The sequence below is a fragment of the Macrotis lagotis genome, chromosome 6 (assembly GCF_037893015.1).
Source record: "Macrotis lagotis isolate mMagLag1 chromosome 6, bilby.v1.9.chrom.fasta, whole genome shotgun sequence".
Classification (NCBI taxonomy): Eukaryota; Metazoa; Chordata; class Mammalia; order Peramelemorphia; family Peramelidae; genus Macrotis; species Macrotis lagotis.
Genome location: NC_133663.1, coordinates 10154750 through 10182225, shown reverse-complemented (window position 1 = coordinate 10182225; position 27476 = coordinate 10154750). Strand labels below are relative to the sequence as shown.

The following is a 27476-nucleotide window of genomic DNA, read 5'->3' as shown; positions in this document are numbered from 1 at the left end:
GGGCCCCGCCTCGTCCCCCGGGGGAGGGGGCCCACTCTGGAGGGCCAAGGCCGGGGGCGGGGCCGGGGGCTCATTGGGCCCGGGGGGCGGGGGCAGGGCGGCTGCAGTGCCGGGATTGGAGAGAGGCCGGGAGGGGGCGGGGCCCGGCGGGGGGCGGGGCCCGGCGGGGGGCGGGGCCCGGCGGGGGGCGGGGCCCGGCGGGGGCGGGCCGAGGCCCGCGTCAGCACTGCGCAGGCCCGGCCCCGCCCCCGAGCGTACGGCTGCGCCGCGGAGCCCACCCAGGTAAGGGCCGCGGCCGGGGCGGCGCAGGCGCAGTCCGGGGGTGTCCCCGCCTCCGGAAGTCCGGTCCTGGGGGCGGAGCCGCGCGTCCCCCGGGCGGGCCTGGGGCTCCCGCGCCTTTCCCGATGGGGCGGGGCGGCTGCCAGACTCCCGGCCCCGCCCCGCCCCGCCCCGCCCCGCCCCCCGGCCCGGCTCCGCGCCCCGCCCCGCCCCGCCCTCCGCCGCTCCGGGTTCCGGCGTCTCCTCGGGCCCCCGGAGCCAGGGACGCCGCGGGAAACTGAGGCAGCGCGGGGGGCGTCGCGCGGCGGGGCGGGCCTGCCCGGGGTCACGGGCCTGGGTCTGCGCCGCACTTGACCTCGGGCCCTCCGCGTGCCGCGCCGCCCCGGGCCGGGCTCCTCTCGGGCCGCCATGGCCGGCCTCGCGCTCGGGCCCGGGCCGCCCGCCTGGCGCCTCGGGGTGCGGCTGGGCCGGCGGGGCCGCGGTGCGGGCCCCGGGGCCCCGCGGGGGCCGCCCGCCCGCGCCCCACACCCGGTGCGGCGGCTGCCCTTCGCCGAGCTGTCCGCGGCCGACGTGGCCTTCTTCGAGCGCGTGGCCCCGGGCAGGGTCAGCGCCGACCCCCAGGAGCTGCGGGCCGCCAACGTGGACTGGCTGGGCGCCCTGCGAGGTCAGTGCGGGGCGGGGGGCGGGGGGCGGGGCGGGCCGGGGGGCGGGGCGGCGCCCACGCTTTGGCCCTCAGGCACCGGGGCGGCCGCTGCCCGCTGCCCGCTGCCCGCTGCCCGCTGCCCGGCGCTGCCTGACTTGAGGCCAGGGCGTGTCTCATTTACTTAAGGCGGCGCTAAGGGACTTGCCCCAGGCCGCGCGGCTGGCTCAGGATCAGGGCCTGGGACCGGATTTGAACCCGGGCCCTGCTGTATCCACTACACCCCCTAGCCGCCCCTCCACAGCGGTTTGAGCCTGATCAGCGCTTCCCACATACCTCGTTCTCCTCCCCGCAAGTCTGGGATCTCTGGCCGCTCCTGTTTTACAGATGAGGAACCTGAGGCGGCTCAAGATTAGGCGGCTTGCCCAGAGTCGCTCAGCTAGGAAATGGGCGAGGTCCGATTTGAACTCAGGACCTCCTGACTCCAGGCTCAGGTCTCTCTAGGACTGTCTTCTCCCTCCAAAGAGAAATGCTCCAGTCCTGCCGGCTTGGCCACCAGCAGACCCGATCTGGGGCGTTCTGGGTGTGGGAGCGTTACATTGGGAGTCAGAGGACGTGGGCCGACGTCCAGGTCTTTCCATATCCCTTATCTCCCTGGGCCTTGGGGATCTGTCAGAGGAGGGCACAGGGCAGGCTCAGTCTGTGGACCACCACTGTGCAGCTTGGGCAGCAAAGGCTATTTAAAGGCCGCAGAGTGGCCAGAACCAGACAAGCAGAATGGCTTTAGTCCTCGATGTATGAGGATGGCTAAGGAAGCTGGGCAGGAAACCTTGGGGGACCCAAGACAGCTGTCTTCATCAAGAGGTCACAAGGAGGGCCTCCAGTGGAATTTCCAGAGGCAGATTGAGATTGTACATCACCCAGTGGGGTGGGGTGGGCTGCTGGGGAAGGCCCCCCTCAACCTTGGGTTGAACTAAACATGATTATAGATATCCCTGCTCACCTAGAAATTCTGGTTATGGCAGGGAAGAGGGGGTCAGGTGGAGAAACATGAGCCGTTCTAGATGGCCCAATACCTGTTGAGTGCAGAGACCAAGAGGAGCAATGGGAGACAGAAGTCTGGCCCGCAGAGGTTCCCGTTGGAGTGGGGATGGGAGGTCTTGGCTCCCCCCTCGCCGGTCCTAGATCTGTAGTGGAGTCTTCCAAGAGAGAGTAAAGGGCTCCCAGGGCACCCAGGTGCAAATCCTACCCTGGCCACTCTCTAGCTGATGGACCCTAAGCAAAAGAGTTTTAACTTTTCTGGGCCTCAGTTTCTTCCCTGTCCACAAAGCGGGGATAACAATAGTTCTAATAATTCCCCTAGTGATAATTTCAGGCAAAGAAATCAATTCTATCTATAATCATATAAAATGCCCTAAATCACTAGTGATCAGAGAAATTCAAATTAAACAACTTTCAGCTATTATTCCACATTTATCAGTTTGTCTGATATGACAGAAAAGGAAAAGACAAATGTTGGAGTGGATGTAGTAAAAATTGGTTTACTGATGCACTGTTGGTGACGTTGTAGACTGATCCAATCATTCTGTAGAGCAATTTTGTTCTTTTGATTTGCATTTTCTTTTATAACATGACCAATGTGGAAATGTTTTATATGAATGCTCATGTATAACTCATAACCCTTCTCAGTAAAGGGCAGAGTAGAGGGAAGGGGAGACAATTTAGAATTCCAAAATCTATGTTTTGTTTTTGCATGTAGTTGGGGGGAAATAGAATATTAAATCATTTAAAGAAAATAATGGCTCTGGCTTCCCCAGATTGCAGATCCCAGGAGATGCTTGATGTAAAGCATTTTGTGACCCTTAAAGCATGATGGAAACGTTGCCTCATTATTCCGTGGGGTGTCTAGGGAACTTTCTTATGTGATTGTTCTGTTGTGTTTTTCAGTCATCTCCAACTCTCTGTGACCCCATTTGGGATTTTCTTGGCAAAGATACTAGAGTGGTTTGCTATTCTCTTCTCCTGCTTGTTTTACAGATAAAGAAACTGAGGCAAACAGGGTTAAGGGACCTGCCCAGGGTCCCTCAGCTAGTAAGTGTCTGAGGCCAAACTTGAACAAGGGAGAGGAGTCTTCCTAACTCCTCCAATGTCTATGTATGTATGTGTTCATTTTAAAGATCTAAAGACAACAAGTCTACAGGCATTTTATCAGCTAGGGCAGGCAGCTGCCAACAGAGTGCTTGGGTACCTGCCTTGTAGGTGTTTGGATGGATGCAGCAGTAGAGTTGGCAGGGATTGTTAAAGGCAAAATTGTTCTGAAAAAAGGCTCCCATTGTAAAGAAAGTAAGTTCCTTCCTAGAGAGACCAGGCTGTCATTTGTTTTGAATATAAATTACAGTTGAATGGTTTCAAAAAAATGGTTTCCTTAAAGACTGGAGATTTTGCTTGGAAAGGATGGTTGCTATTTGTGGAGAGAAAAGAAAATTGCCTGCTCTCTGTCCTCTCCCACAGTGGATTTGTTTTGGGGAAAGAAGCCAAGGAAAAGTCTTAAGATAGAAAGAGCATCTAGATTCTGTTTGTTTTCCAAGGTGTGTGTGTGTGTGTGTGTGTGTGTGTGTGTGTGTGTGTGTGTGAAGTGAATTTATAAACTTCTGGGTCTACTTCCCTGGACTTGATTTCTTTAGCATAATATATGTAAAACATTTTTACAAACCATAAAACATGATAAAACTGCTAGTTATTATCATTCTGACCCTTATAATAGTTGCTGTGTACAAGAAATGGAGTCTACCTGTCAGAATGCACCTGAGTGATTTCTGTTAGGCCCCATGCCCCACTATGAGTTATCGTCTCTGTGACTTCATTTTGGGGTTTTCTTGACAAAGATACTGAGTGGTTTGCCATTTTTTCCTTCAGCTTATTTTACACATGAGGAACTGAGGCAAGCTGTGAAGTGACTTGGTCAGGATCCAGTAAGTCTCAGAGGCCCCTGTGCCTCCTAGCTATCTTTAAATGAAGAGCATTACCATATCCCATTCTTTCTCTCTCTCTCTCTCTCTCTCTCTCTCTCTCTCTCTCTCTCTCTCTCTCCCCTCTTCTGACCAGTTCAGCTGAGAGTCAGCTTCAAGTGTTGGCCTTTTACCGCCACCTCCTTGTTTGTATGGATATCTCCTTGGGACCCTGATTATGGGAGATAATGTCCACTAGCCTTCCTCCCTGCTCCTTTTGCCACCATTCCATGTGTTCTTCCCCTCTCTTTCCATCCTTTTCCCATTGAACTCTCTTTGAGAACCCCTACAATGGCAGGCATCAGAGGGGGACCCACAGATCCTCTTCCCTGTCTCTCTCTTTTCTCTTGCTAAGCTGACTGACTCTGGATGGACTGGATTTTTTTTCCAGATTTCATTATCAAGATGGGGTTGGTGCATTTTCTAGTTCTATTTGGAACAGTCTGTGGACAGGAGCCCACATCATTTCCTTCTCTGACTCCGTCATTTTGGTTCCATCCTCAGGATCTTCTGTCCTAATGCTGGGTGGGAGGTGGTATGGGAGGGGAGGATTTGGTAGCCGGGGCTGGGATGGGGGCGGCTTGGAAGACCTCTTGCTGAAGGACGCAGCTGAGAAAAGGAGCTTGGGACCGCCAAGCACTGCTTGGCAAGCTGGTCTGCTTTTTTCCCACATTACCAATTTTTACCTGGAGTTGAGATTTGCCTTTGGTGGACCCCCATTAGCTTGGAGTTTCATGTAGTTCTTGCCTCCCTGAATCTGAAGCTTCCTTTGCATTTGGTCCGGTTTCATTCTTGCCATTGATGTGTCCCTGCTGTGCTGCACTAGCCCTTCCCCTCCACAGCAGAACCCTTTTGGTTCTGTTCTGGCCCTGAGGGCTGTTTTGGGGTATGACTTTTTTTTTTTAGGTTTTTACAAGGCAAATGGGGTTAAGTGGCTTGCCCAAGGCCACACAGCTAGGTAATTATTAAGTGTCTGAGACTGGATTTGAACCCAGGTCCTCCTGACTCCAGGGCCGGTGCTTTATCCACTGTGCCACCTAGCTGCCCCTGGGTATGACTTTTAATTGCTGTCAAATGGTGCATCATAATTCATTTTGCTCCAGTTAGGCCTTTCATGGGGATTAGGGCTGTTTAGACTCTAAACTTATAGTCTGTCTTTTGGAAGTGAATTTTGATTACTGAAAATCATGGGCAGCTTGAATGAGGATCAGTATTGGACAGCGTCATTTTCCTTTCACCCAGGTCAGGTGAAAGGTAAGAAAACCTGCATTCTCTGCTCAAGAATGTTCAGGAGCTCTTTGCTGTCGAGAATATAAATTATGAACCCCCAAAGCCTTCTCTCGGTGCTGGGGGACTGCTGTTTGAAACCCCCATCTCCTCCGACTTTCCTTCACATGGCTTATCTTATAGGGTTGTTTGTTGTTTTGTTTTTTTCCAAATTGGATCCATAATCCTCCACCTCCTCCCAATGGAAAGTATTTCCTCTCTGAGGTGCTCCTAGGACAGCATGGTCAGACACATGCCCCTAGGCTTTGTGTAGCCCCCCACTCCCCACTATGGCTGGACCCATAAACATCATTGGGTAATAGTGAACCAAACAAATAAAAATGCAGTGGCATAGGGATAAGGTGAACTTGTGATTTCTAGTCGGTGTGTCCTCCCAGGGGTCCTTTGGGTTTGATTCCTCTGTCTTAGACTACTTTTGGTCTGCACTTAAATCTTTACATTTCTGCTAATATGCTGCACGTTTTAGAGGAAAAATTTTATTTATTTGTCTTTGTCTCCCCAGAACCTTGCACAATATCTTGTATTGATTAAAACAATGTGGGCTGAATTTTAATCAGACTTGTAAGAAAGGACCTTAGAGACGATGTAGAAGAGATTCACAGAGGAGAGTCTTCAGGGGGTGACATGGTCAGAGGCTGGAAGGTGGCAGATTGGAGGCACATAGTAGTCATAAAAACACAAGACAGAGAAAAGGAAAACAAATAAAAATAAGTGAAAATAGCATGCTCTGATCGTAAATCTTTCTCTGGATGGATAGCATTTTCTTCACAAGTCTTCTAAATTTTCTTCTATCACTGTATTGCTAAGAAGAGCTGAGTTTAACTAGTAGATCATCACACAATGTTACTGTTACTGTGTACACTTTTCTCCTGGTTCTGCTCACTTCACTCAGCATCATTTCATGTGAGTCTTTCCAGGTTTTTCTGATCTCTGCCTACTCATCATTTCCTTTTTTTTCTAAATAGATAGAATCATTTTATCACCCTTTTAACCAATCATTGTTCTTCTTCCTCCACTTAAATTTTTTTCAGTTTACATGTAAAGATAGTTTTAAACATTCATTTTTGTAAGATTTTGAGTTTCACATTTTTCTTCCTCCTTCCCTTCCCTTCCCTTCCCCCTCACCTAAACAGCAAAAAAATTGATATAGAGGTTATACATGAACAGTCTTGTTAAATATATTTCCATATTAATCATGTTATGAAAGAAGAATTAGAGCAAAAGGGGAAAATCTCTGGAAAAAAAGCAAAAAACAAATTTAGAGAAGTGAAGATAGTCTACTTTGGTCTGCATTCAGATTCCATAGTATTTTCTCTGGATGTGGATGGCATTTGCCATTATAAGTCTTTTAGAATTGCCTTTGATCATTGTACTGCTGAGGAGAGCTGTGTCCGTCATAATTGAGCCTCACACAATGTTGCTATTAATGTGGACCACGGCCCCCTGATCCTACTCACTTCACTCAGCATCAGAGGGGTGAACCTTGCCAGGTTTTCCTGACATCTGCCTGCTCGGCGTTTCTTATGGAACAGTAGTGATCCATCACATTCATATACCACAAATGGTTGGGGTTATTCCCCAACAGATGGGCATCCCTCCAATTTCCACTTCTTCACTACCACAAAAAGAACTGCTGTAAATGGTTTTGTACATGTGGGTCTTTTCCCCTTTTGTATGATCTCTTTGGGATGGCATTGCTGGAGTATGCATGGTTTGATTGCCCTCTGGACATGGTTCCAAGTTGCTCTCCAGAATGAGTGAATCAGTTCACATTAGGGTCCCAGTTTTCCCACATCCCCTCCAACATGGATCGTCCCCTCCTTTTCTGTTATATTAATCAATCTGATGGATGTGAGGTGGCATCTCAGAGTTGTTTTAATTTGCAGTTCTCTAATCAATAGTGATTTAGAACATTCTTCAAATGACTACAGATACCTTTAATACATCTTGAGAAAGACACAGCTTAGGGAGGGATCAGTGTCTCTTGTTGATTCAGTGATCAACCAACTGGTCATTCAGCTAACAGGCAAGAAAGTTTACTTAGGGAAATTAGTATCCTGAAATGCTCTTAGAAGTATTGCCATTTGGACCTTTAAGGCCTCTTCAAATTCAAGGTGATGCCTTAGACAAGTTTCCCAGAATGTAGTAAGATTTTCCCTGATAAAATATTTGCAATGATGTGCATTTCCCCTGATGTATTTTCTTCTTTCCAATCCTATTTCTATTTAGCTTCACATAAACACTTAGGATTCTTTTTAGAAAAAAATTGATAAACTGAAATTTCTCTTCCCAGAGTCATGTAATTATTGCTGCCTTTTTATCTTATATGATCTTCCTTTCTGAATACATATTTCCCCTTCCCGGCAAGCATCCCCTGCGATAAAGATGAAAAGAGTAGCTTCAGCAAAAGTAAACAACATTTCAGATTTAACAACTTTTGCAATATTCCACACCATAATCCTACATCCTTGTAAAGAGGGGAAGGAGATGCATTTTTCTCAATTCTTCTCTAGTCAGACTTGGTCATCATAATGTTTTTCCTCCCTCCCTCCTTCCTTTCCTTTCCTTTTCCTTCCTTCCTTCCTTCCTTCCTTCCTTCCTTCCTTCCTTCCTTCCTTCCTTCCTTCCTTCCTTCCTTCCTTCCTTCCCTCCTTCCCTCCTTCCCTCCTTCCCTCCTTCCCTCCCTCCTTCCCTCCTTTCCTCCCTCCTTTCCTCCTTCCTTCCCTCCCTCCCTCCCTCCCTTCCTTCCTTCCTTCCTTCCTTCCTTCCTTCCTTCCTTCCTTCCTTCCTTCCTTCCTTTCCCCCTTCCTTCCTTCCCTCCCTTCCCTCCCTTCCTTCCTTCTTTCCCTCCTTCCTTCTTTATTTCCTTCCCTTTTTACCTCCCCTCCCTCCCCTCCCCTCCATCCCTCCCTCTCTTCCTGGTTGTGTGGTCAAGCATTTGAGTTGTTTGGAATGTACATTTCTCTTCTTATTTGTGACGGTCTTTCTCATGGTTTCTAATAGTTTTCAATTCTTCCGTGGAATTCTTTTCTAAAATCCTATCTGTTCTGATTCTTCCATAAGGAGAAAACTGGCCCTAGTCTCATCATTACCATCCTTTTGGTTTTTTAGGCGAGTCTCAGCCAAGACCCAAGTGAGAAATGCTTGAATAATATTATAAGGAATGAGGACTATCTTGTTGGTTTTTTACGTTTTTGCCTATTTCAAACCCGTGCATTGGCTTGACTGGTTTTTGGTTTTGTGACAGGCTGCAGTACGTTGCTGCTGAAGCCCAAGACAACCGAGGAGGTCTCCCAGATCCTCAGGTAACTGCAGAGAGGGCCTGACGAGATGGACAATGGCAGTAAACATTTATGAAGTTCCTCCCATGAGCTGGGCCTGCTGGGGACACAAGTAGGAAAAAAGGGATAAGATCCCTGCTCTCCAGGAGCTTATGGTCTAATGGGGGAAGAAAATAGAGGGTGGGGGGCCAAGAGAGGGAAGGTACCAGTGTGGAGGAGTCAGAGAGCTCCCTAAGTATCCCAGCCAGCTGGGAAATGAGGTTCTCTCCTGAGCCCACTCCTCAGATGGTTCCAACCTCCCACCCGAGGGGCAGAGAGTGAGGTGGGAGTATCGAGACTGACAAGGAGGCTTTCCCATGGACATATGGTGAAGTCACCCTGGTTCCAAAGTGTTGTTGCCAGGTGGGCAGTGCACCTGGACTCCCCCCTCCTCTTGGGTATGTGAGGAGAGGGGAGACTGGGTGAGGACCATCTCATATGTTGTCACATCCTGTGCTTAATGTGCCAGTGAATTTTGTTGCCCCCTTGTATTCCTGGGGCAGGGTAGGGCAGAGGCCATATCTGGAGATGGTGATATTAAAAAAAGAAGTGCCCCTGAAGTGCCAGGTGCCTCACTTGTCTCTGGTCTGCTCTGGCCCATCTCTGCATCGTCTTCATGGGCTGTACCCAAAGGGGGGCCTGGAGGTAGATGGTGACAGGCGCCTCTTGCTCAGCTCTGCTGCCTCACCTGTGCTGGGTGGCTGCCATGTGCTCCTCTGGGGCCTACTCTAGGAGGAGTCTGCTGCCTCCTCTCTAATACATTTGAGGCTTCCAGAGCTGCCAGGCAGCCGTTCTCTTCCCAGCTTGGCTCTGGAGGCTTCTCCTGCTCCATCCCTCCTGGCACTACTTTGTATTGACTTCTCTGGTGATGATGAACTCCCACAGGAGAATGTAAGCTTCTTGAGGGCAAACCTTGCACCTGGAAGGTGCTTAATAAAGATCTATTGAGAACAGTTGACTGGAAATCCAGACAAGGTGATAGTTTATCACCCTGTGGAGACAATGAAAAATGGTCCAAGTGACCAGACCTGACCAGCGGCTCCCCTGAGAAGGGGGCTCCTTTTATGTTCTCCTGGCGGAGGACATGGCTCACCTGCCCTGCCACTTCCTACACCCAGGTACTTGCTGGGACCACATGACCAGGATGGCACTGAGGCAAGCCTGGACCTAAGACCCTGAGAACAGCTGCCCTACCTCCACTGTGCCAGGCTGCCCCACAAACAACCCCAGGGTTGGGACGACTGTGAGGAGACTGAGGAGGGGGTGATGGGGCACATGTCCCTGTGTTTCTTCCTTAAAAAAGGACTTGTTATTGGTGTCTTTGACTTTGCCTTTTTTGACTACTTTTTGATTAGCTCTTTTTCACCAGCTGATATGACCCCAACCCTTATCATTGACAGTCCTTTAGTCAGAGACGCTTCAGGAAAGGGCTAATGAATCATAAATTAGAATGAGATGGACAGAACCACAGAGGAGAAGAAGGGAGTCCAGAGAAAAGGGAAGGAAAGTTTTGTTTTGTGAGCAGGAAAGAGGAACTGTCCCTCAGTATTGAAAGAACCACCACTAGTTTTTTGCTCATTGCTCTCTAGACAATACACAGGTGTTTGCATTTGTATGTGTGTCCATGTACACATACCTCTGTTTTATAAAAGAGCACCAATAACTCAGCTCAGAGTTTTTATTAAGCGGCTGTTGGGTTCAGAGCATCATCTTGTCATCGGGAGAAACAGAGGCCTTTTAGGGAAAAGCTCAAGATGGATAACCAGAGACTGACTCTGGGATGTTTTTTGCCCGGCCTTCAAAAGAAATTAGAAAATGATTCCTTGAAGTTGATAAGGAGTCTTCCTGGGGGGTAAAAAGTGAAGCAGAGTGGCAGAGCGGGTTTTAGTTGGCCCAGGCATGATCTGGGTTCGAGTCCCATCATTGACCCATGCTGGCCAAGTCCCTTGACCTCTGAGTGGTCCTCCCTTCTCTGACCCTGTCAGTGGCATATCAGGTCAATGCACAGGTGAAATCACAGGTTTAGTTGGAGGAAAAAAAGAATATTTCAACCCCAAGGTGGCAGGAGAAAAGGGGTTGAGGAATGGAGGCTACCTCAGAGATGGATTTGAAGCCTTATTTTACCTTTTATTTAGCAACCTTCAGTACACAGTGTCCATGTGTGAAGGACACAGGAGGTGCGTCAGCTCTGGGAGGCTGGGGCTGTTAGGACCCCCAGTTTAGATGTGAGGAAGCGGAGACTCAGAGAGGGTACCGTCTCCTGCCCCTGGCCCAGTGCTCCCCCATGGTGCCATCCTTCTGACTCCTGCATTCTTAATCCAGACGTCCTTTCAAGGCCTTTGAAGATGTAGCTGCTGTCTTATTTTCGGTTGTTCTTCACTAGGCCGTGTATTGACTGACTTTGAGAGGGAGGGATTGTCTTTCCCCAATGGACCAAGAGCTGGACCTGAGGCACGAGAACCTGAGTTCAAGTCTTGTTCCCTCACCTACTGGATTTTCCCATTTGACCTTTCTCTTTTCCTCTTAGTTCTAGTGCCGCCCTCTGCTGATTATTCCTTATTTATCCTGTTTGAGTTCTTGGTTTGCCCCGTTAGGGCAGGGGCCGCTTTCCCCCCTTTCTTTGTATCCTCAGCTTGGAACCTGACAGGCACTTTGTTCATTCCCTTTGGTCCTATCTAGCTCTTCATGACTCCATTTGGGTTTTCTTGGCAGAGACACTGGAGGGGCTGCCATTTCCTTCTCCAGCTCATTTTACAGATAAATGAGTTACCCTGTGTCATAGAGCTCAGAAGTGTCTGAGACCAGATTTGAACTCAGGTCTTCCTCCCTCAGGCCTGGAGCCCCTGCACTGACCTCCTGACTCTGGCCAAGTGTCTTAGCCCTCCTGCCCCAGATATTTGCGGCCTGATCTGCCCCGAGAGAGGAGCTCTCCTCCCCAGGGAGTTCAGGCTGCACAAAAGGCAGAATCTTCTGGGCCCTTCATTCTTTCTGGGTTCCAGTGTTCCTGCCTTAGCATTGGGCACAAGAAGAAAAGGACACATTCCCTTGTATAAGAATAGTCTCTTTACCTTCCTCATAAAGCCACTGGCTTGATGTTTTCTATTTTAGGTACTGCAGCAAGAGAAACCTGGCTGTCAATCCTCAGGGGGGCAACACAGGGATGGTGGGGGGCAGCGTTCCGGTCTTCGATGAAATCATCCTTTCCACGTCCCTGATGAATCAAATCATCAACTTCAACTCCGTGTCTGGTGAGTGGCCTGGGACAACCTAGGAACTAAAGAGACTATGGTGTGTCTTTCTTAGTTGAATATTCTTAACTGTCAGATTGAGAGGTGGCACTGCCTCCCCTGGAGACCTCTTGGTTTAAACAGGAACCATAATAACTTTCAAGCCTCAGTTTCCTGATCTGTAACAAGATCATAACACCTATCTCATACTGTGGTTGGGAAGATAAATGAGATAAGGAATCCATGGGAAACCCCTTTGGAAATTGTAAAATTCAATAGAAATGCCATTCTTATCTAATTGACCAGCATTGAGCTATGGAACTGTGAGTCCAAAGCTGTTATTGGGTTTCAGTTCAAAAATGGTCCTGAGCCAACACGACCCCTCCTCCTCCTCCTCCTCAGTTCATCAGTCCATCAGGGATCCCCTGACTGGCCAGATTTCCCACGTGTGAAATGACAGTGTTGTCTTTAGCTTCTTCAAAGAGCTCACCACTAGCCAAGGCTCGGGCCCTCAGTCGCACCTTCCTCGATCCCTGCAGGAGCACTGATAGCAGCCTTCTTGGAGTAATCTTCCAGGCCTTTCCAACCTCATCCATATTACTCCCTGACCCAGGCAAAATGGAGTGAGCTGAGCCCCTTCCATGCCCTTCCATTTCCCTGTGTTTGGAGCCACCCTGCTCACCCAATCTTCTCCTTAGAAACAGAAGCTTTTTTTTTTAAACTTTTTTTTTTCTTTTTAGTTTTTGCAAGGCAATGGGGTTAACTGGCTTGCCCAAGGCCACACAGTTAGGGCGTTATTAAGTGTCTGAAGCTGGATTTGAACTCAGGTACTCCTGACTCTAGGGCTGGTGCTCTATTCACCGTGCCACTTAGCTGCCCCGAAACAGCAGCTTTTATATGAAATCTTCCTTCATCTCCCAGTGGATGCCACTTCCCCTTTCATGCCTCCCCCAGTCTCACACTTGGGCACTTGGATCTTAGTTTGTATTATAGTCTGAGCTGATGTTTTCCATGCCTTCTTTTTAACTTGGTGGTCTTCATTGGGTTTGGAGTTCAAGAGAAACTTGGTTAATTTGGGAAAAGATTTTGTAGATATCGACCTTTGAAACTCTTCCTACATACAAAAGAGGAAGAAAAATTTGATTTCTTTCATGATCACCAGAAAAACGACTCAATTCATTCCTAATGAAAATGAAAAAACTTGGAAAATTAGTGAAATGCATTTGAATTATTTATTCAGATTTTTTTTTTTTGTGATTGCCAACCACAGAGCTGACTTGGGCCTTGTGGTATTTCCATATTTATTTGCTTTCAGGTGACACATGATGCTAGCATTGCCATGGATGTACTTGTCTTATCCTCCTAGATCCCTCACCATCTCCTCCTTTCTTGATTTTCAGCTGCTTTTCTATTTCCTTTGTCTGTTTCTCTCGCTTCACTGGGGCCAGTTTAATCATTACTAGCAAATGCATTTCCAATTCCTGAGATGAAGGATGAGGGCTTGAGCCAGGATTCTCTAAGAAACAGATGTGGGGTGGGAGGCGTGTCACCACGTGTCTTACTCTCAACTCTGGTGTTTTCAGGTGTCCTGGTTTGCCAGGCTGGGTGTATCCTTGAGCAGCTCAACCAGTACGTGGAGGAAAGAGATTTCATTATGCCCCTCGACTTGGGAGCAAAGGGCAGTTGTCACATCGGCGGGAATGTGGCCACCAATGCAGGGGGGCTCCGCCTTCTGAGATACGGCTCTCTGCGCGGGACAGTTCTTGGCCTGGAAGTGGTGAGGACTCCAAGCCCTTCACCCTTGTGAGCGCTGGTATTCTTAGGAATGTAGGATTTTAGTCCTTTTGTGATGATGATGATTTTTTTTTTGTTTTGTTTTTTTTTGCAAGGCAGTGGGGTTAAGTGGCTTGCCTAAGGTCACACAGTTAGGTAATTATTGTGTCTGAGGCTGGATTTGAACTCAGGTCCTCTTGACTCCAGGGTTGGTGCTCTATTCATTGTGCTACCTAACTGCCCCCCTTTTATAATTATTTAAAAAATGATTCTCACTATTTACCTCATTCTTATGAGCACTCTTAAGGAATTTCATTTGGGGCGTCATATGTAAAGATCTACAACCATTTTTGCATTCTGTATAGAATATCTGGTCTTTTTATGTGTGGGTAGTTGCTATTCAGTAGGTAATAGAATGTTTCAGCATTGAATCTGAAGTTACCCTGAGAGGGATCGACCCCCCCCCCCAGTACTGGTTGTGGGAACCTGGGCAGTGATCCCAAACTGGGATCCCTCGGAGCCTAATGCATTTCCTCATCTATTAAAGTGGAGACACTAATAGAACCTTCCTCCTCCAGGGCTGGGGAGGCTCCAAAACGATGCTTTCCAGACCTTTATAGAGCAAGAGCCAGTGGCCACTGTGACCATAAAGTTCTCTTCCTTTATTTTGTCCTCAAGGATGCCCTGAAGCCGATGTCTGAGGGGAGGGAGAAGGTGGGGGGGCAGCCATTGCCCGGATGTAATGATGACTACACTCTCCCCCCATCCCCTGGGCCTTGTCTTTGAATTTCCAGGCCAGTTAATGACCAATGCCATATACACTCTTTACACGTAGGCTGGGCCTCTGCTCCTGAGTGGGTATCCTGTCATCCTGTCATATCCACCAGGGAATCCTTTCTGTTTGTTTCCTCAGCTCTCTTTTCTGTTTCCTAATTTCCTTCTCTCTGGCTTTGGAAATGGGGCCAAGCCCTGTAGTAAATGGATGGTTGCTAGGTGGATTTAGCCCCCTCTGAACTCTCAAAGCAATAGTACAGTAAAGGTGTTGGAGACCCTGTCACCCTTTCTCCTAGGTCAGCCTCCATAGGATGTTCCACTGAGTCTTTCTGTGTCCTGAATTGAAGAGGTGTAGCAGAGTGGGTCGGGGGGGGGCTGACCTTGGAGACAGGAAGACCCAGGTTTAAATCCTGCCTTGGACACTTCCCAGCAGATGACCTCACCGAGCCTCAGGCAACCCCTTGGGACCCAGAACCAAGTCTACACTGTTCCGTAGCCCTGGCCCAGTCCAGTGAAGCCCCCCCACATAGGTTCACCCTGCAGTGGAGCCTCTCGGCTTTTGTCTTCTAAGGATAAATGTGTGAAGGCTGAGGATTGCCTCCACACAGTAAAGTCACTCATGTACACACAACAGACACACATGCATATATGTACAGGCACACAGGTATAGACAATACACACATGCATGTGTGTCACTTTCCAAACCTTAAGTTCTAGATGCATCTTGCCTTTATTATGAATTTGGATGACTCAAATCTAAGAATTCCTCTTGTTGATTTGTGGGTCCCACTGCTCAGGCAGGAGTAAAATGTAACTGAACAGATTACTTCAGGAGAAATAAATGAAGAAGCCTCAGTGAAAACAAAGGGACAGATCATGGACCCGACGGCTCGGTGACTGGTGCCCTGGGCCCTGGACCTTGGCACTGCCGGGGACCTGAGCCTGGGCTGTTATCACTGATGTACGGGGACCATTTGGGGAGACATCGTGCAGGGGCTGATACTAGAGTTACATGGGTTTTTTCCACTAAGTTGACCATCAACAGGTAACATGAAGCTTCCCATTGAGTCACTTGAGTTTTTTGTGCCTCTCCTTGAAATCCCATTGAAATAAAAAAAGATCCAGCTTCCCAAGGATGCCAGAGATCTGGCTGTAAACAGCCCACGCCACTTAACCATGGATATCTGTGTGGTCCAATCTGCTGGAAGTGGGGCCTGGCCTTTTGTCTCGGGTGTGTGTGTGCCCCAGCTGGTGTCCTCCTGCCAACTTGGCCTTTAATACCATTTTCCAGATCTCCAAGCTTCAAGAGCAAAATTGTTATTCTTTTGCCATCTGCTTGTGACTGACGAGGAGATATAAATATGCTTCTCCACTGATCTGTGGAGCATTCTTCAGCCCTGGTGACTTCCTCCAAATGTCAGTGTGCCATTTGAAACCCATGCCTCTTCTTTTCTCTGCCAGGTGCTGGCGGACGGCCGGGTTCTGGACTGCTTGACTTCCCTGAGGAAGGACAATACTGGCTACGACCTCAAACAGCTTTTTATCGGTTCCGAGGGCACCCTGGGTGTCATCACTGCTGTTTCCATTCTGTGTCCACGGAGACCTAAGGCTGTGAACTTGGCCTTCCTAGGTAGGCCCAGCAGGGTGGCTCCCCCAGTAGAGTAACTCCCTCAGTAGAGGCAGAGTCCAGTGGGAGCAGGCTGGACCTGACCCTGGTGGCTGGGGATTCAGGCCTTGGTCCTTTGGCTTTCTTTGACTAGGGGGAAGGACTGGGAAACATGAAGTGCCCTCATGGGTGGGATCGCTTCACCTTGTGTATCCCCATTTGCCCTCTATCTGGGCTGTCATACCTGGCATCTCAGGCCTTGAAGGGGCTGGTGGAGCCTTGGATCCTGGATACATTCAGTTAGTAAGTTGGGGAGTTTTCTAGGCCAGCTCCCTTTGAGTGAGAATAAACTCCCAATTTCACTGTAATTGCAGACAGGATATATTCCTTCATTTAACATCTGTTCAATGTCTTCTTTAAAAACCCAACTTTATTCTCCAATAGAATCCACTCATTATTCCCCCATATTATTTGCTCTTTGGAATCCTGATAGAGTGTAAAAGTATAATTGACGAATTAGTTTCAGGGTTTGGAAAAATCCCAGAGTCATCTTTGTCCCTGGCCTGGGTCTAGCTTGTTTGCCCTTCAAAGATAACACTTATCAGACCATAGTTTAGGGTTGGGTTCTATCTGGCTTCTCTCTTGAGATATTTCTGATGACTTTCTCTGTTCCACTGGAATGAAGGGAGCTTGGGAAGGCATTGCTTGGAGTGAGGGTCTGTCCTCCCAGTTTTAACCAGTGATGCCTTTCAGATGGCAAGAATGAGGCTTTTCCTCTTCTGTCTAAAGGCTGTTCAAGTTTTGCTGATGTTCTGAAAACCTTCAGTACCTGCAAGGGAATGCTAGGGGAGATCCTGTCTGCCTACGAGTTCATGGATAACCAATGCATGCAGCTGGTAGAGAGCCACCTCCGACTGACCAACCCAGTCACAGGTACCATGAAGTCAAATCACTGTGGTTTTTAGAAACTGTGTGTCTGTTTGGGTGTTAAATGTGAGTTCTGCCCGTTAGCATTTCAGAGTGGGGGGAAAAGAAGTATAGGCTAAGTAGGGTTGTTTTGGAAATGGAATAAACCATGGGATAGTCTGCATCAGGATGATGTTTAATGATACCACCTGCAGGGTCTTGGCTGTCCTTGCAGTGATGGCCATGATCAGAAAGTCTGCCTGCCTTTGGAGCTTGTCCTTGCATCTTGGGGTTGGAGACTTTAAGATACCTACAGGCCCCCGTTTTTGCAGATGGGGAGACATGCTCAGAGAGAATAAATGACTCATCCTTGTTTTTCAGCTATTTCCATAGCATATCTGGGGCTAGAACCTTAATTTTCTGACTCCCAAGCCTTTTTTTTTCCCCCCCATATCATCGCATTGCTTCTCTGAAAATAGCACAGAATTTGGGCTCCACTTTAGGTTTGAATCTGCATCAGGGATAGTAATAGTTGGATACTTAAGATAATTCAACAAATATCTGTGTGTCGAAGATCTTGGTAGGCACCAGAGTTATTGAGATGAGCTAGAATGTGATGGCTGTCCTTAAAGAAGTAGCATCTAAGTAAGACAGGAAAACAAATCACTTCAATCCAAGACTCCAGTCCAAGGAAGTGATTGCTTAGAGTTGATAGTTTGTGAGGACTAAGCCCATTGGACTACCTTCATTTCCTTTATCGATTGGGTTATTAAAATTCTTTGATCAGAGACAGACCAGGGACCCACTCACTATATGTCGACTTCAGCAAGGCAGTGCTCCTTGCCATCCTTGGGTAGGTGAGATGGACAAATATGTCTCCGGTGATGTCACAGTTATCCTAGGTTGATTCAAGACAAGACCTAAAGAGTGGTGAGGAATACATCAAGGGCAGCCTGGAGCAGTGGGAGTCATTCTCCTTTCTCTTCTTCACTTGACTGGCAGAAGCAAAGTTCTGAGATGGAAGGTTAAAGGGCAGCTAGGTGGTGCAGTGGATAGAGTGCTGACCCTGGAGTCAGGAGGACCTGAGTTCAAATGTGAACTCAGACACTTAATAATAACCTAGTTGTGTGACCTTGGGCAATTCACTTAACTCCATTGCCTTGCAACCCTCCCCAAAAAGAAAGAAAGAAATAAAGACAGAAAGAAAGAAAGAAAGAAAGAAAGAAAGAAAGAAAGAAAGAAAGAAAGAAAGAAAGAAAGAAAGAAAGAAAGAAGGAAAGAAAAGAAAAAAAGAACTATTGGTGACTTCCAAGGGAAGAAGTGAAGTGATTTTTGACATCTGAGCTGCCAGATGAGTAGGAGAGCCATCTATAAATGAAGAAGTTGACACACAGGTGTAGAGAATGTCAGAGGGAAAGGCGGAAAGGATAAAGGTTAATCACATTTCAGAGAGTGCCCAGAAGTTGGCCCAAGTTCCTGGGGCAGGAGATACCAATGAAGAGGAATGGAGCCCAGCATGGAAGAGGAGGAAAAGCAGGCCGGAGAGCATTTGGGAACTCCCTTGGTCCTGTTAATGACCCCAGCAGGTTCCCATGCTCCGTCCCACCCTGTTTAAGTCTTATTTCTCCATGCAGTGTCTGACCCTTTGAGCTATAGCTGATGATTTCTTGAGTTGCTATCATCTGATGGCCAAGCTTCATTGAAGAATAGTGTCTTCAGAAAAGAGCCTGGACTTGGCAGGACATGTCCAGATGAGTGGGCCCCCAATGGTGCCCTGCCAAACTGAGGCCCAGACTGAGGGCACACTGAAAGGGCAGTCTTATCTCTAAGTATTTGAATTTGAATTGTGGTGGAGCTTTTCTCTTGAGGAGCTCTGGGAGGTCTGGCGGAGGCAGCAGAAAAGCCGATCTTTGATTTTCAATTACTGGCTGGATTTACCCCTCTCATGGATCCTTTAATTGGTCTTGCTTGTCTTTCTTGGTTCTAGAAAATCCCTTCTATGTCTTAATTGAAACTTCAGGCTCCAACGCCGGGCATGATGAGGAGAAATTGAATAACTTTCTGGAGCAGGCCCTGAGCTCCGGTTTGGTAACGGATGGCACTGTAGCTACAGGGAGCATGAAAATAAAGGTAATTCTGATCCTCTGGATGGTTGGGAACTGTTCCTTCTTAGATTCCACATCATGCTTAGGTGACTGATTTGGTGCTTAATGTTATTTGAAACAGCTCCTGGGCATATTTATTTGTAAGTTAACAGATGTAGAATTTCCCTTTGAGTTTGGGAGTGAATGACCTCTTGGGATTTCTTTTGTGTGGGGGGGACTTGGGGGATAGATATTCCTTCCAATGCAGAATGGCAGCAATTGGTCTGAATCTTACAGTCTTTGTGCCTCAACTGGGGCCCTGAAAGGTTCAGTGATATGGCTAAGGTCTCACGGCCAGGGGGTGTCAGAGTGGAAGAGGAGCACCAGACTATGGTGCTGGCCTCCCTGGACCTCACTGAAGAGCATCTGGAACCCAGGGATTTTTTTTTATCCATAGTATTAAACATCCTCTCTTGGTGCTTAAAAGTGGTATTTTTCTTCCCTTAAATGTTGTGATTGAGAATAATAGATTTCACCACTCTCATTAGTCTGTTGATTATTGACTTCTTTGATTTTGTAGGTGGTTTTTTCCTTTTTTTTTTTTTGTCCAGGATGAACTTTATTTGATATCATTTGTCCTTGGTGGGAATCAGAATTTTAAAACTCCTCCCCACACTAATCACCATTCACTTGCCAACCTTGACTTTCCTCTTTCACAAAGAGATTAGGGAGTGATTTTTCAATCTAGGAAATTTTCTCATTTCATTACAAGTAGGTAGGTAAGTCAGGCTTTTAGCATACAAGTATGTGCCTTGGGCTTTAATAACCACCCAAACAAACCTTTAAATAGTCAATTTCTACAGCATTTTAAAAATGATTTACACAACATTTTTTAACCTAATTCTTGTTTTTATAAAGTAAAAATTCCCAATTAGGGAAGTATCTTCTAGGATTTACTATCATGTTTTCATTTTTAAAAAAATAGCAACTTTATTCTCAATAGCCATGTGATCCTGGATGAGTCACTTGACCTATTTCAGTCTATTTCCACATCTGTAAAATGGGGACACTAATTAATAGCTCAACCCTTCAGAGGACTTTTGTGAGGATCAAAGAAGATTCTATATACCTGAAAGTGTTACAGAAACGCTCACTGTTTTTTTCCTCTGGAGCTCCTCTAGGTAACTGTTTTTACTTCCCCTGACCTTCTGCCTCTTAGGCGCTGTGGGCCCTGCGGGAGAGGATCACTGAGGCCCTGAGCCGCGACGGCTACACGTACAAATATGACATCTCACTCCCGGTGGAGAAGCTGTATGACATTGTGCTCGATATGCGGAGCCGCCTGGGCCAGAGTGCCAAGAATGTGGTGGGGTATGGACACCTAGGTGAGCGGAGCCCTGGGAATGGTGGGAGGGTCAGCGCCCTGCCCTGACAACCTCAAGACTTAGGTTCTAGTTCCTACCTTTGCAGTCTGCTCACTCTGTGGCCACCTTCTGCGTTGACATCTGTAGGATGGGCTTCCACGTGACTGGCCAAAGGCTAGGTTTTTCAGGTTAAGAGAATTTCCAAAGTGCTTTAAAGTCTTTGCTTTGCTTGGAACAATTGTCCTATTCAGTTATTATGTTTAGAAGACATTGGTGGAGGAACCAGATCTATGATGTCTCTCATTTGGGGTCCTTGGCCTGTGGGAACTCTCCTTACCAAAGCAGCTTGGCTGGGTGCTCTGCCACTTAGAGCTAGAGCCGGCAAAGATCACTGAGAAGTTACAGGACTTGTCCAGGGCCACTGAGCTGGTCTCTGGCAGAGGCAGGGCCTGAGCCCACCAGAGTCAGCCCCTTGCTCTCTGCCTACTCCATTTCAGCCTCCTTCCCCCCAATTCTAAGGGAATACAGGATTAATCCACTTATTAAGAACCCACATGGGCACAGCTCTGTAATTGGTTGTTGGAAAAGCAAACACAAAGCAGTGTCTGCAGTCAGGAAGCAGCATCAATGAGCCCAATTTTGAGGATGGCTAATGCACCAGGAACTGAGGAGATTAAGGCGGGGTTTGTGGAGGATGTGCCAGCTGAGCTGAAAATGTAGAGAAATAGAAGGGAGAAGGGGGTTCATTCTAAGATGTGAAACAGCCTGGGAAGGGAAATGGAGAGTGGGGTTGGAGGTCACTTTTATGGGACTAGTAAGATTCTAGTTGAGCTGGAACATAGTAGTTGAGTGAAAGAGGGGTACTCTGAGCTAAGGCTGAAAAGGGAGGTTGGAGGCCATCTGAGAGGGCTATAACAGCCAAACAGAGGGTTTTGTATTTCCTTCAAATGACATAGGGAGACACTGTAGAGTTTTGAGCCAAGAGGTGGTCAGCCTTATAGTGTAGGAAGATGATTTTGGCAGATGTGGAGGGTGGTTTGAAAAAGGATACTGGTCCCAATTTTGGGAGACTAGAGACACTGAGGACTTGCAAGAGGATGGTGGGTTTGAATCGAGAGCAGGTTAACAGGAAGGAGATGTTGGGGGGCAGAAATGGTAAGCCTTGGGGCACCTGACTGCAGTGGAGTGACAAGACTGTGAAAGAGCTAGGATGATTCTGAGGTTTCCAGTGTGGGCTGAATAGGGGGAGCGTGATGCCCCCACAGAAGTAGGGGAGAAGGGTCAGGTTTGAGGGGGAAGGGCAATGAGTTCTGCTCTGGAGATAGTCTGGAGAAGTAATGATAGGAGATTAGTGTTGGGGTCTAGCACACAGCAGGAAATGGAGACTAGAGTTCAATCACCAGAATGACAAGATGGTGGAATGGATAGAAATCTGGCCTCTAAGTCCAGAAGCCCTGGGGTCAAGTCTAGCTGGGTGGCCCTGGGCAAGTCACTTCACTTTTCAGTGACCTAGACCATTCTCTCCCAGTAGGGCAGTTGTCAATCAGTATTCCTTAGAGGAGTTCCTAACCTGATGAGATCACAGGCTTGGGGGAAAGCCCACCTGTAAGCTTCCTTCTGCAGGTAGTGGATATGAAAGGACATTACCCAGGAAGACCTGGCCCAGTGATGGCCAGGAGACTGACTGGAGGAGGGGGAGCAGCCCCAGCATTTGTGGCTTCAGAGAATAGACCTGGTTGTGCAGGCACATCAGTGCAAGGGGATGGTTCATGGGCCAAACAAACTAGAGAGTTTAGAGGTAAATTTAGCCTTCTAGCCATCACCTTGGCCTTGCTGTTATGGGCCTGTGGCTGGATTCTGGCAATGGAAGGGTCAGCATTATTCAGGAGACATTGGTGTTCATAAAAGGACCAAGGAGCAGTGTAGGAGAAGGGGATATGCCCCTTTGAGAGGAAAATCATGGAGCTCTCCAAGAGGTGGTCAGCCTTATAGTGTAGGAAGATGATTTTGGCAGATGTGGAGGGTGGTTTGGAAAAGGATACTGGTCCCAATTTTGGGAGACTAGAGACTAGAGAGCTGTTTCTTGACTGAAGAGAATGAAGCAGGAGACCTGGAAATGTTATTTTTCTGGCATGTATTTCAGAGCCCCCGGCCAGGCTTCAGGATGTACCAAAGGCAGGTGGTAAAACTGACCCGAAGGCAGGACTTCGTAGTGCTCAAGATTTCCCCTATTTGGATGTCTTCTGAGACCCTCCTTGTCTAAGGGAGAACAGCTCTGAAACCTTGGGGTGTCTTGAAGGCCAGAGTCTGCCAAGAGAAGCTGCCTCTGAGCCTAGGGAAAACTGAGACCAATGTGGAGAGGACACAGGAGCCCTGCCAGGATGGCCCCTGTGTGAGAGAAAGTAGGGAGAGGGAGCATCATAGTTCAAGGCAAGGAGTAGGGGAGCATAGCTCATGGCCTCAGGTGGGTTTCCAGAAGGACATGCTGAAGAAAAGTAGTAGATGTTAGAGAGCTACATCCTGAGGGTGGAGATGAAGGTGGATGGTCCTGAGTGGGGCTGTCCTGGAGCGATGGGGTCATTGGTCTGAGAGCCCAGGGAAGCTGGGGCTTGCAGGAAATACTAAGGACGACTGCTTGGTTAACAGTGAGAATAGTGAGAGCCAAGAAGACACAGCCTTGATGGATGCCCTGTGTGACTGCAGAGGACAGAGGGCTGCCAGCTCTTTCTCCTGGCTCGAGGACAAGAGGAAGGTCCCTGAGAGGAGGGGTCTGCTGCCAGATCCATAGAGTAGTCAGGACCAAGGACAGGGATCTTCAGACTGGGAAGGGTAGAACAGGAGTGAAAGGGACATTAGGGAACAAGGCCATGGGACTTCCGGAGCACCCCTGTTTTTTCTCCCACATTTCTCTTAGCAGCCTCCCCAAAATTCATTTAACCAGACAGATGTACTTGGTGAATGAGCTTAAAAGAAAAACATTAAAGGATCACTGTGCACTGGGAGCTTCTGACTTTTTCAAAGCACCATCATCTAGACTGGAGTGATCATATTTGATTCTTAATGGGTTTATCAATTATCCCAATTCTACTGAAGAAAAAAGACCTGAAACCCAAAGACCTCAGTGACTTGGCAGAGTCCTACAGCCACCTGGGTTTAGAACTGGGGCTTAGTTTGCTGCCCCAGGTCCTTTCCCTAGACTGAATGTGGTCCATGTCCTAGGGAAGCCAGGAAGGATTTAATGAGTGGTAAGTGCCTCCTGCTCTTCTGTTGAGCCCATTTACCCGGAGTCAGTGATGCAACTGTGATCTTGTGGCCATCCATCCAAGGACCTGCCTGGGGGCTCCCACTAAAGTCTTGGTCCTTGTGAGCTTTTGGGGGCAACCTCTGTCTCTCTGAATATTATCAGGAGCATTGTGCCTGACCAGTACTTATGGACAGGCCTCTACTTCATCCTGCTCATGTTTTTGGGGCTTTCCTAGCAGGAGGGTGCAAGGTCTCTGATCCATTGGCTTTCTTTTTCTCCAGGAGATGGCAATCTACATTTAAATGTAACGGCCGAATCTTACAGCTCTTCACTCCTGAAGGCCATTGAGCCATATGTGTATGAGTGGACCGCCCGGCACCATGGCAGTATAAGTGCTGAACATGGACTGGGGTTCAAGAAGAAGGATTTCATTGGCTACAGTAAGCCCCGTGAAGCCATCCTCCTCATGCAACAGATCAAAGGCATGTTGGATCCCCAGGGGATCCTGAACCCTTACAAGACCCTGCCATCGAGTTCCTGTTAATGCTGGCCTCCCTTGATGATTGTTGCTCTTAGACTCAGGTGGACACCCTCAACTAGTATTCCTTCTATGTTTTAATCAATGATTACAATAAGAGCCAAGAACTCCAGACCCAACCTTGATTCCTCATTGTGGAGATTCCAGAGGACAGAGGGCTGCCAACTCTTCTCTTGGTTCCTGCTGCTTCCAGCTTGAGGCCTTGGCCTCCCCATTCCTTGGCAGGCTAGACTGGAAAAACCCCTGGATTTGAATTCAAGGGCTGTGGTATTTAGCAGCTGTGTGATGGAAATGCCCTTCACCCTCTCTGGGCCTCAGTTTCTTTCCCCATCCAGAAAAGAGGATTGGACCAGACTCTCTCCTCTAGCTCTGGTCCTATGTCCAACACATTCAGGTGAGTTGAAGTTAGAGAGGATGGCCTGGGTTGAGCCCTGCCAGGATTTTCCATAAGACTCAAGCTGGTCATCTTAATGGGCAATGTAAATTTTTTCTCTTTTTCCCAATCCTTCATCAGTGGCAGGAATAGTTGGGGGATGTGTCACTTGTGAGTTGTGGGGATTGCTCACTTGTGATGAAAACAGTGAAAGCCTCTATGGGCAACCCTTGGCGTTCTCTTCTCAGGTCAAAATTCAGCGTCTTGATTCTGCAAAAAGAGGTGCTCTAGGTCAGCCTTACATAGAATTACAAAAAGCCTTTCTGCCTTCAGTCCTGAGCAACAAACTCAGAAGGCAAGCATCCTTTCCTGTTTCCTTATCCCAGTTGTTTGTTTGGGCCAAGGATGCTAAGAGCTGGCTATTTATTTCAGGAACTTTGACCTGAGCCCATTCAGCTGATGGAAATAGATTGAGCTCCTTCCTCTGGGGCATGACCATTGTGGAGGTTGGAAGAGGCCAGACTTGGGGGGCAAAGACATGGAAGGGGGGTGAGCAAAGCTTGCTGTTGGAGTTGTCTTATGTTTTAAAGGTTTCAGTGGCATTGATATGTTATTTAATTTGATTCTCACAAAAACTGAGGCACTTTTATTAGCCTCATTTTATAGATGAGAAAACTGAGGATATTAGAGGGTAAATGACTTGTCTAGGTTCACACAGCTAATAAAGTCTGTGAATTCAGATCTTCCTTCCTGACTCCCAATTCCAACACTTTCCACTATACCACCGAAAACATCCAGAGCAACAATCTTAACTCTTGTTTTAGGATTATATTTGTACCCAATTATTAGAAATACTTCTAGAAAACTGGGCAAGATTATGTTGGTGTGGATTTTCCCGTTTGGAAGACCAGAATTTAGGAGAGAACCAATCCTCTTGCTGGAGAACTTGTGTTTTATCTTGATTGGTTTGCTGTAGGTAGGGGTTGTTGCTTGGAGACACAAGTAAGCCAAGGCACAGGAACATAGTCCGGGGCCTTGATCTTAGATTTGGAGAAGACTTTGGAGAGATCCAGTCCAGCTCCTGCATCCCTGAGCAGGTGAACCCCTCTGATGGGAGATTTGCAGGGTTTTGTCTCATTACTACTAGATGTATAATCCCCAGGGGTCTGCTAGAATAGGTGTGCTCTCTAATGCATTCAGAATGGACACCTTTCCCAATATGCCCCCCCCCTTGTTTCCATAACAATATTTACCAGAGATGAAGACAATATTCTGTAGATTTTCTTCATGATCTCTTTTCCCAAGAATTACTTTCCTCTGGATGGTAATTTCTGTGAGGTAACAGAGTTTCCTAATTCTGGGCAGCAGAGGCACTGGGGTAGGATGGATGAACCCACTGGACTGGGGAATAAGATGACCCAGATTGTGTTTCCTGCCACCATTGACTTCCAGGGTCACCCTTTCTGTGCCTGAGTGTGCTTCATTGTATATTTGGGAAATCATGGTACAGGAAAGCCCTTTTAGGGGCAGCTAGGGATGGTCCAGTGGACAGAGTACTGGGCCTGGAGTTAGGAAGACTCATCTTCCTGTGTTCAAGTCTGACCTCAGAACGTCTTAGCTGTGTCATCCTGGATCAGTCATTTAACCCTGTTTGCCTCAGTTTCCTCATTTGTAACAATTAGACATAGAGGGAAGTGACAAACTACCCTAGTATATCTTTGCCAAGAAAACTGTAAATGGAGTCATGGAGAGTCAGACATGACTGAAAAGAATGAACAACAAAACCCTCTCATAAAGCACCTCACTGTACTGGAGATGATGATAACAGTGATGCTGTTGTAACACTGGTCTTCTCATGTCTCCTTCACTGTGTCATGCAAATGGTGCAAGGTTCAAGCTGGAAGATGCCTTTAAGAGGCCATGGGGAGTTGGTTCTCCTGAATCCTCATTGTGTCAGGACCCTATTGTGATCATCACTGATTTCTCCTATAATCCCTCTGTGTAGGGAAATAGGATAATATTCATTGGGTCAGGCAATGGTAAAAGACAATAGTGTTATTGCCAATAGTATTATTGAACAATAGTTCAATAGACAATAGTATTATTGAACAGACTATATTAATTTGTTCTTTTTACCTAATTTTGGTGTTATGAAATGATGAATAAAATAATAAAGAAGCAGAATTCAGAATCATTTTTCTCTGTGTGTCCTTGAGCCAATGAGGAGTTGAGAAACCTCTTCAAAGGAATGTGCTGGGGTCCTTTGAGCGTGTGTAGGTGCAGAATGCTCATGTGATGCTGTCATTCAGTTCAGAGGGAAGACAAATCAATTCAGCAAAAATTTATTTGTTGGTGGGTGTGAGCCACAAATGATGGAATCTAATTGCTGGAAGGGACCTCAGAGGTCATCTTGAACCCTTCTACCATTTCCCACTACTTGGTATCTGAAATTTAGCCCTGAGAAACTGGGAGAAGGGTTAGTGTGAAGGACCATGGTGTATTGTCATTGGTGGAATTTAAGGGCTTTCATTTTGAAAGTAAGATGAGAGCTGTCCTTTCAAGACAACTTGGGAATGAAGATGATACCTAAATACTGATGGATTGAGGCTTATTAGTTGAAAGTAATGGAGAAGGGATGGGAGAGAGCCAATTAAGTCTTAGAGTTCATTAACATCCCCACCATCTTTGTTCATTGTCTTAATCACAGCTAATAAAGAAATTAAGTATTTTGATGTCTGAATTCTCTTGTAAGATTGTGCTGAAGAGATCTTATCTCCTAGCTCTAAGCCATATGACCTTTGAAAAGAAGAATTGAGCACCTAAGGAAAAGTGGTGGTATTTTTGACCAGAATAGGATCTTATTGTAAGTCACTGGCCATGAAAGCCATCCTTAGGAACCCTTGCAGAATTCTGCAGATGCTGTTGGCTATGTGGGAGAAACTGAATCATCTGTTTATGGGACAGTTATGGTGACCCACATATAATGGAATCATGTGGTACTTTGGAGCACACATAGATTATTTGATAACTGGTCTTCTAATCACATGGTGAGG

The 27476-nt window shown here is 47.5% G+C and overlaps 1 protein-coding gene across 1 annotated transcript; it reads left to right on the top strand.

Annotated features, from left to right (window-relative positions):
• The first annotated feature begins 822 nt into the window (after positions 1 to 822).
• D2HGDH (D-2-hydroxyglutarate dehydrogenase) lies at positions 823 to 27093 on the top strand. The gene is made up of 9 exons (XM_074190673.1): positions 823 to 943; positions 8462 to 8519; positions 11643 to 11782; positions 13345 to 13538; positions 15770 to 15938; positions 16704 to 16847; positions 18808 to 18950; positions 20124 to 20289; positions 23794 to 27093. Exons 3-9 carry the CDS (start codon positions 11695 to 11697, stop codon positions 24054 to 24056), a joined length of 1167 nt encoding a protein of 388 aa, XP_074046774.1. The 5' UTR covers positions 823 to 943; positions 8462 to 8519; positions 11643 to 11694; the 3' UTR covers positions 24057 to 27093.
• Positions 27094 to 27476: the final 383 nt, after the last annotated feature.

What these genes read in the sequence shown, in the direction of transcription:
- D2HGDH (XM_074190673.1), top strand. Translation starts at nt 11,695, where the DNA reads ATGGTGGGGGGCAGCGTTCCGGTCTTCGATGAAATCATCCTTTCCACG. An exon ending in CAACTTCAACTCCGTGTCTG is followed by an intron (nt 11,783 to 13,344) that starts GTGAGTGGCCTG and finishes TGGTGTTTTCAG; the next exon opens with GTGTCCTGGTTTGCCAGGCT. An exon ending in ACTGACCAACCCAGTCACAG is followed by an intron (nt 16,848 to 18,807) that starts GTACCATGAAGT and finishes TCTTGGTTCTAG; the next exon opens with AAAATCCCTTCTATGTCTTA.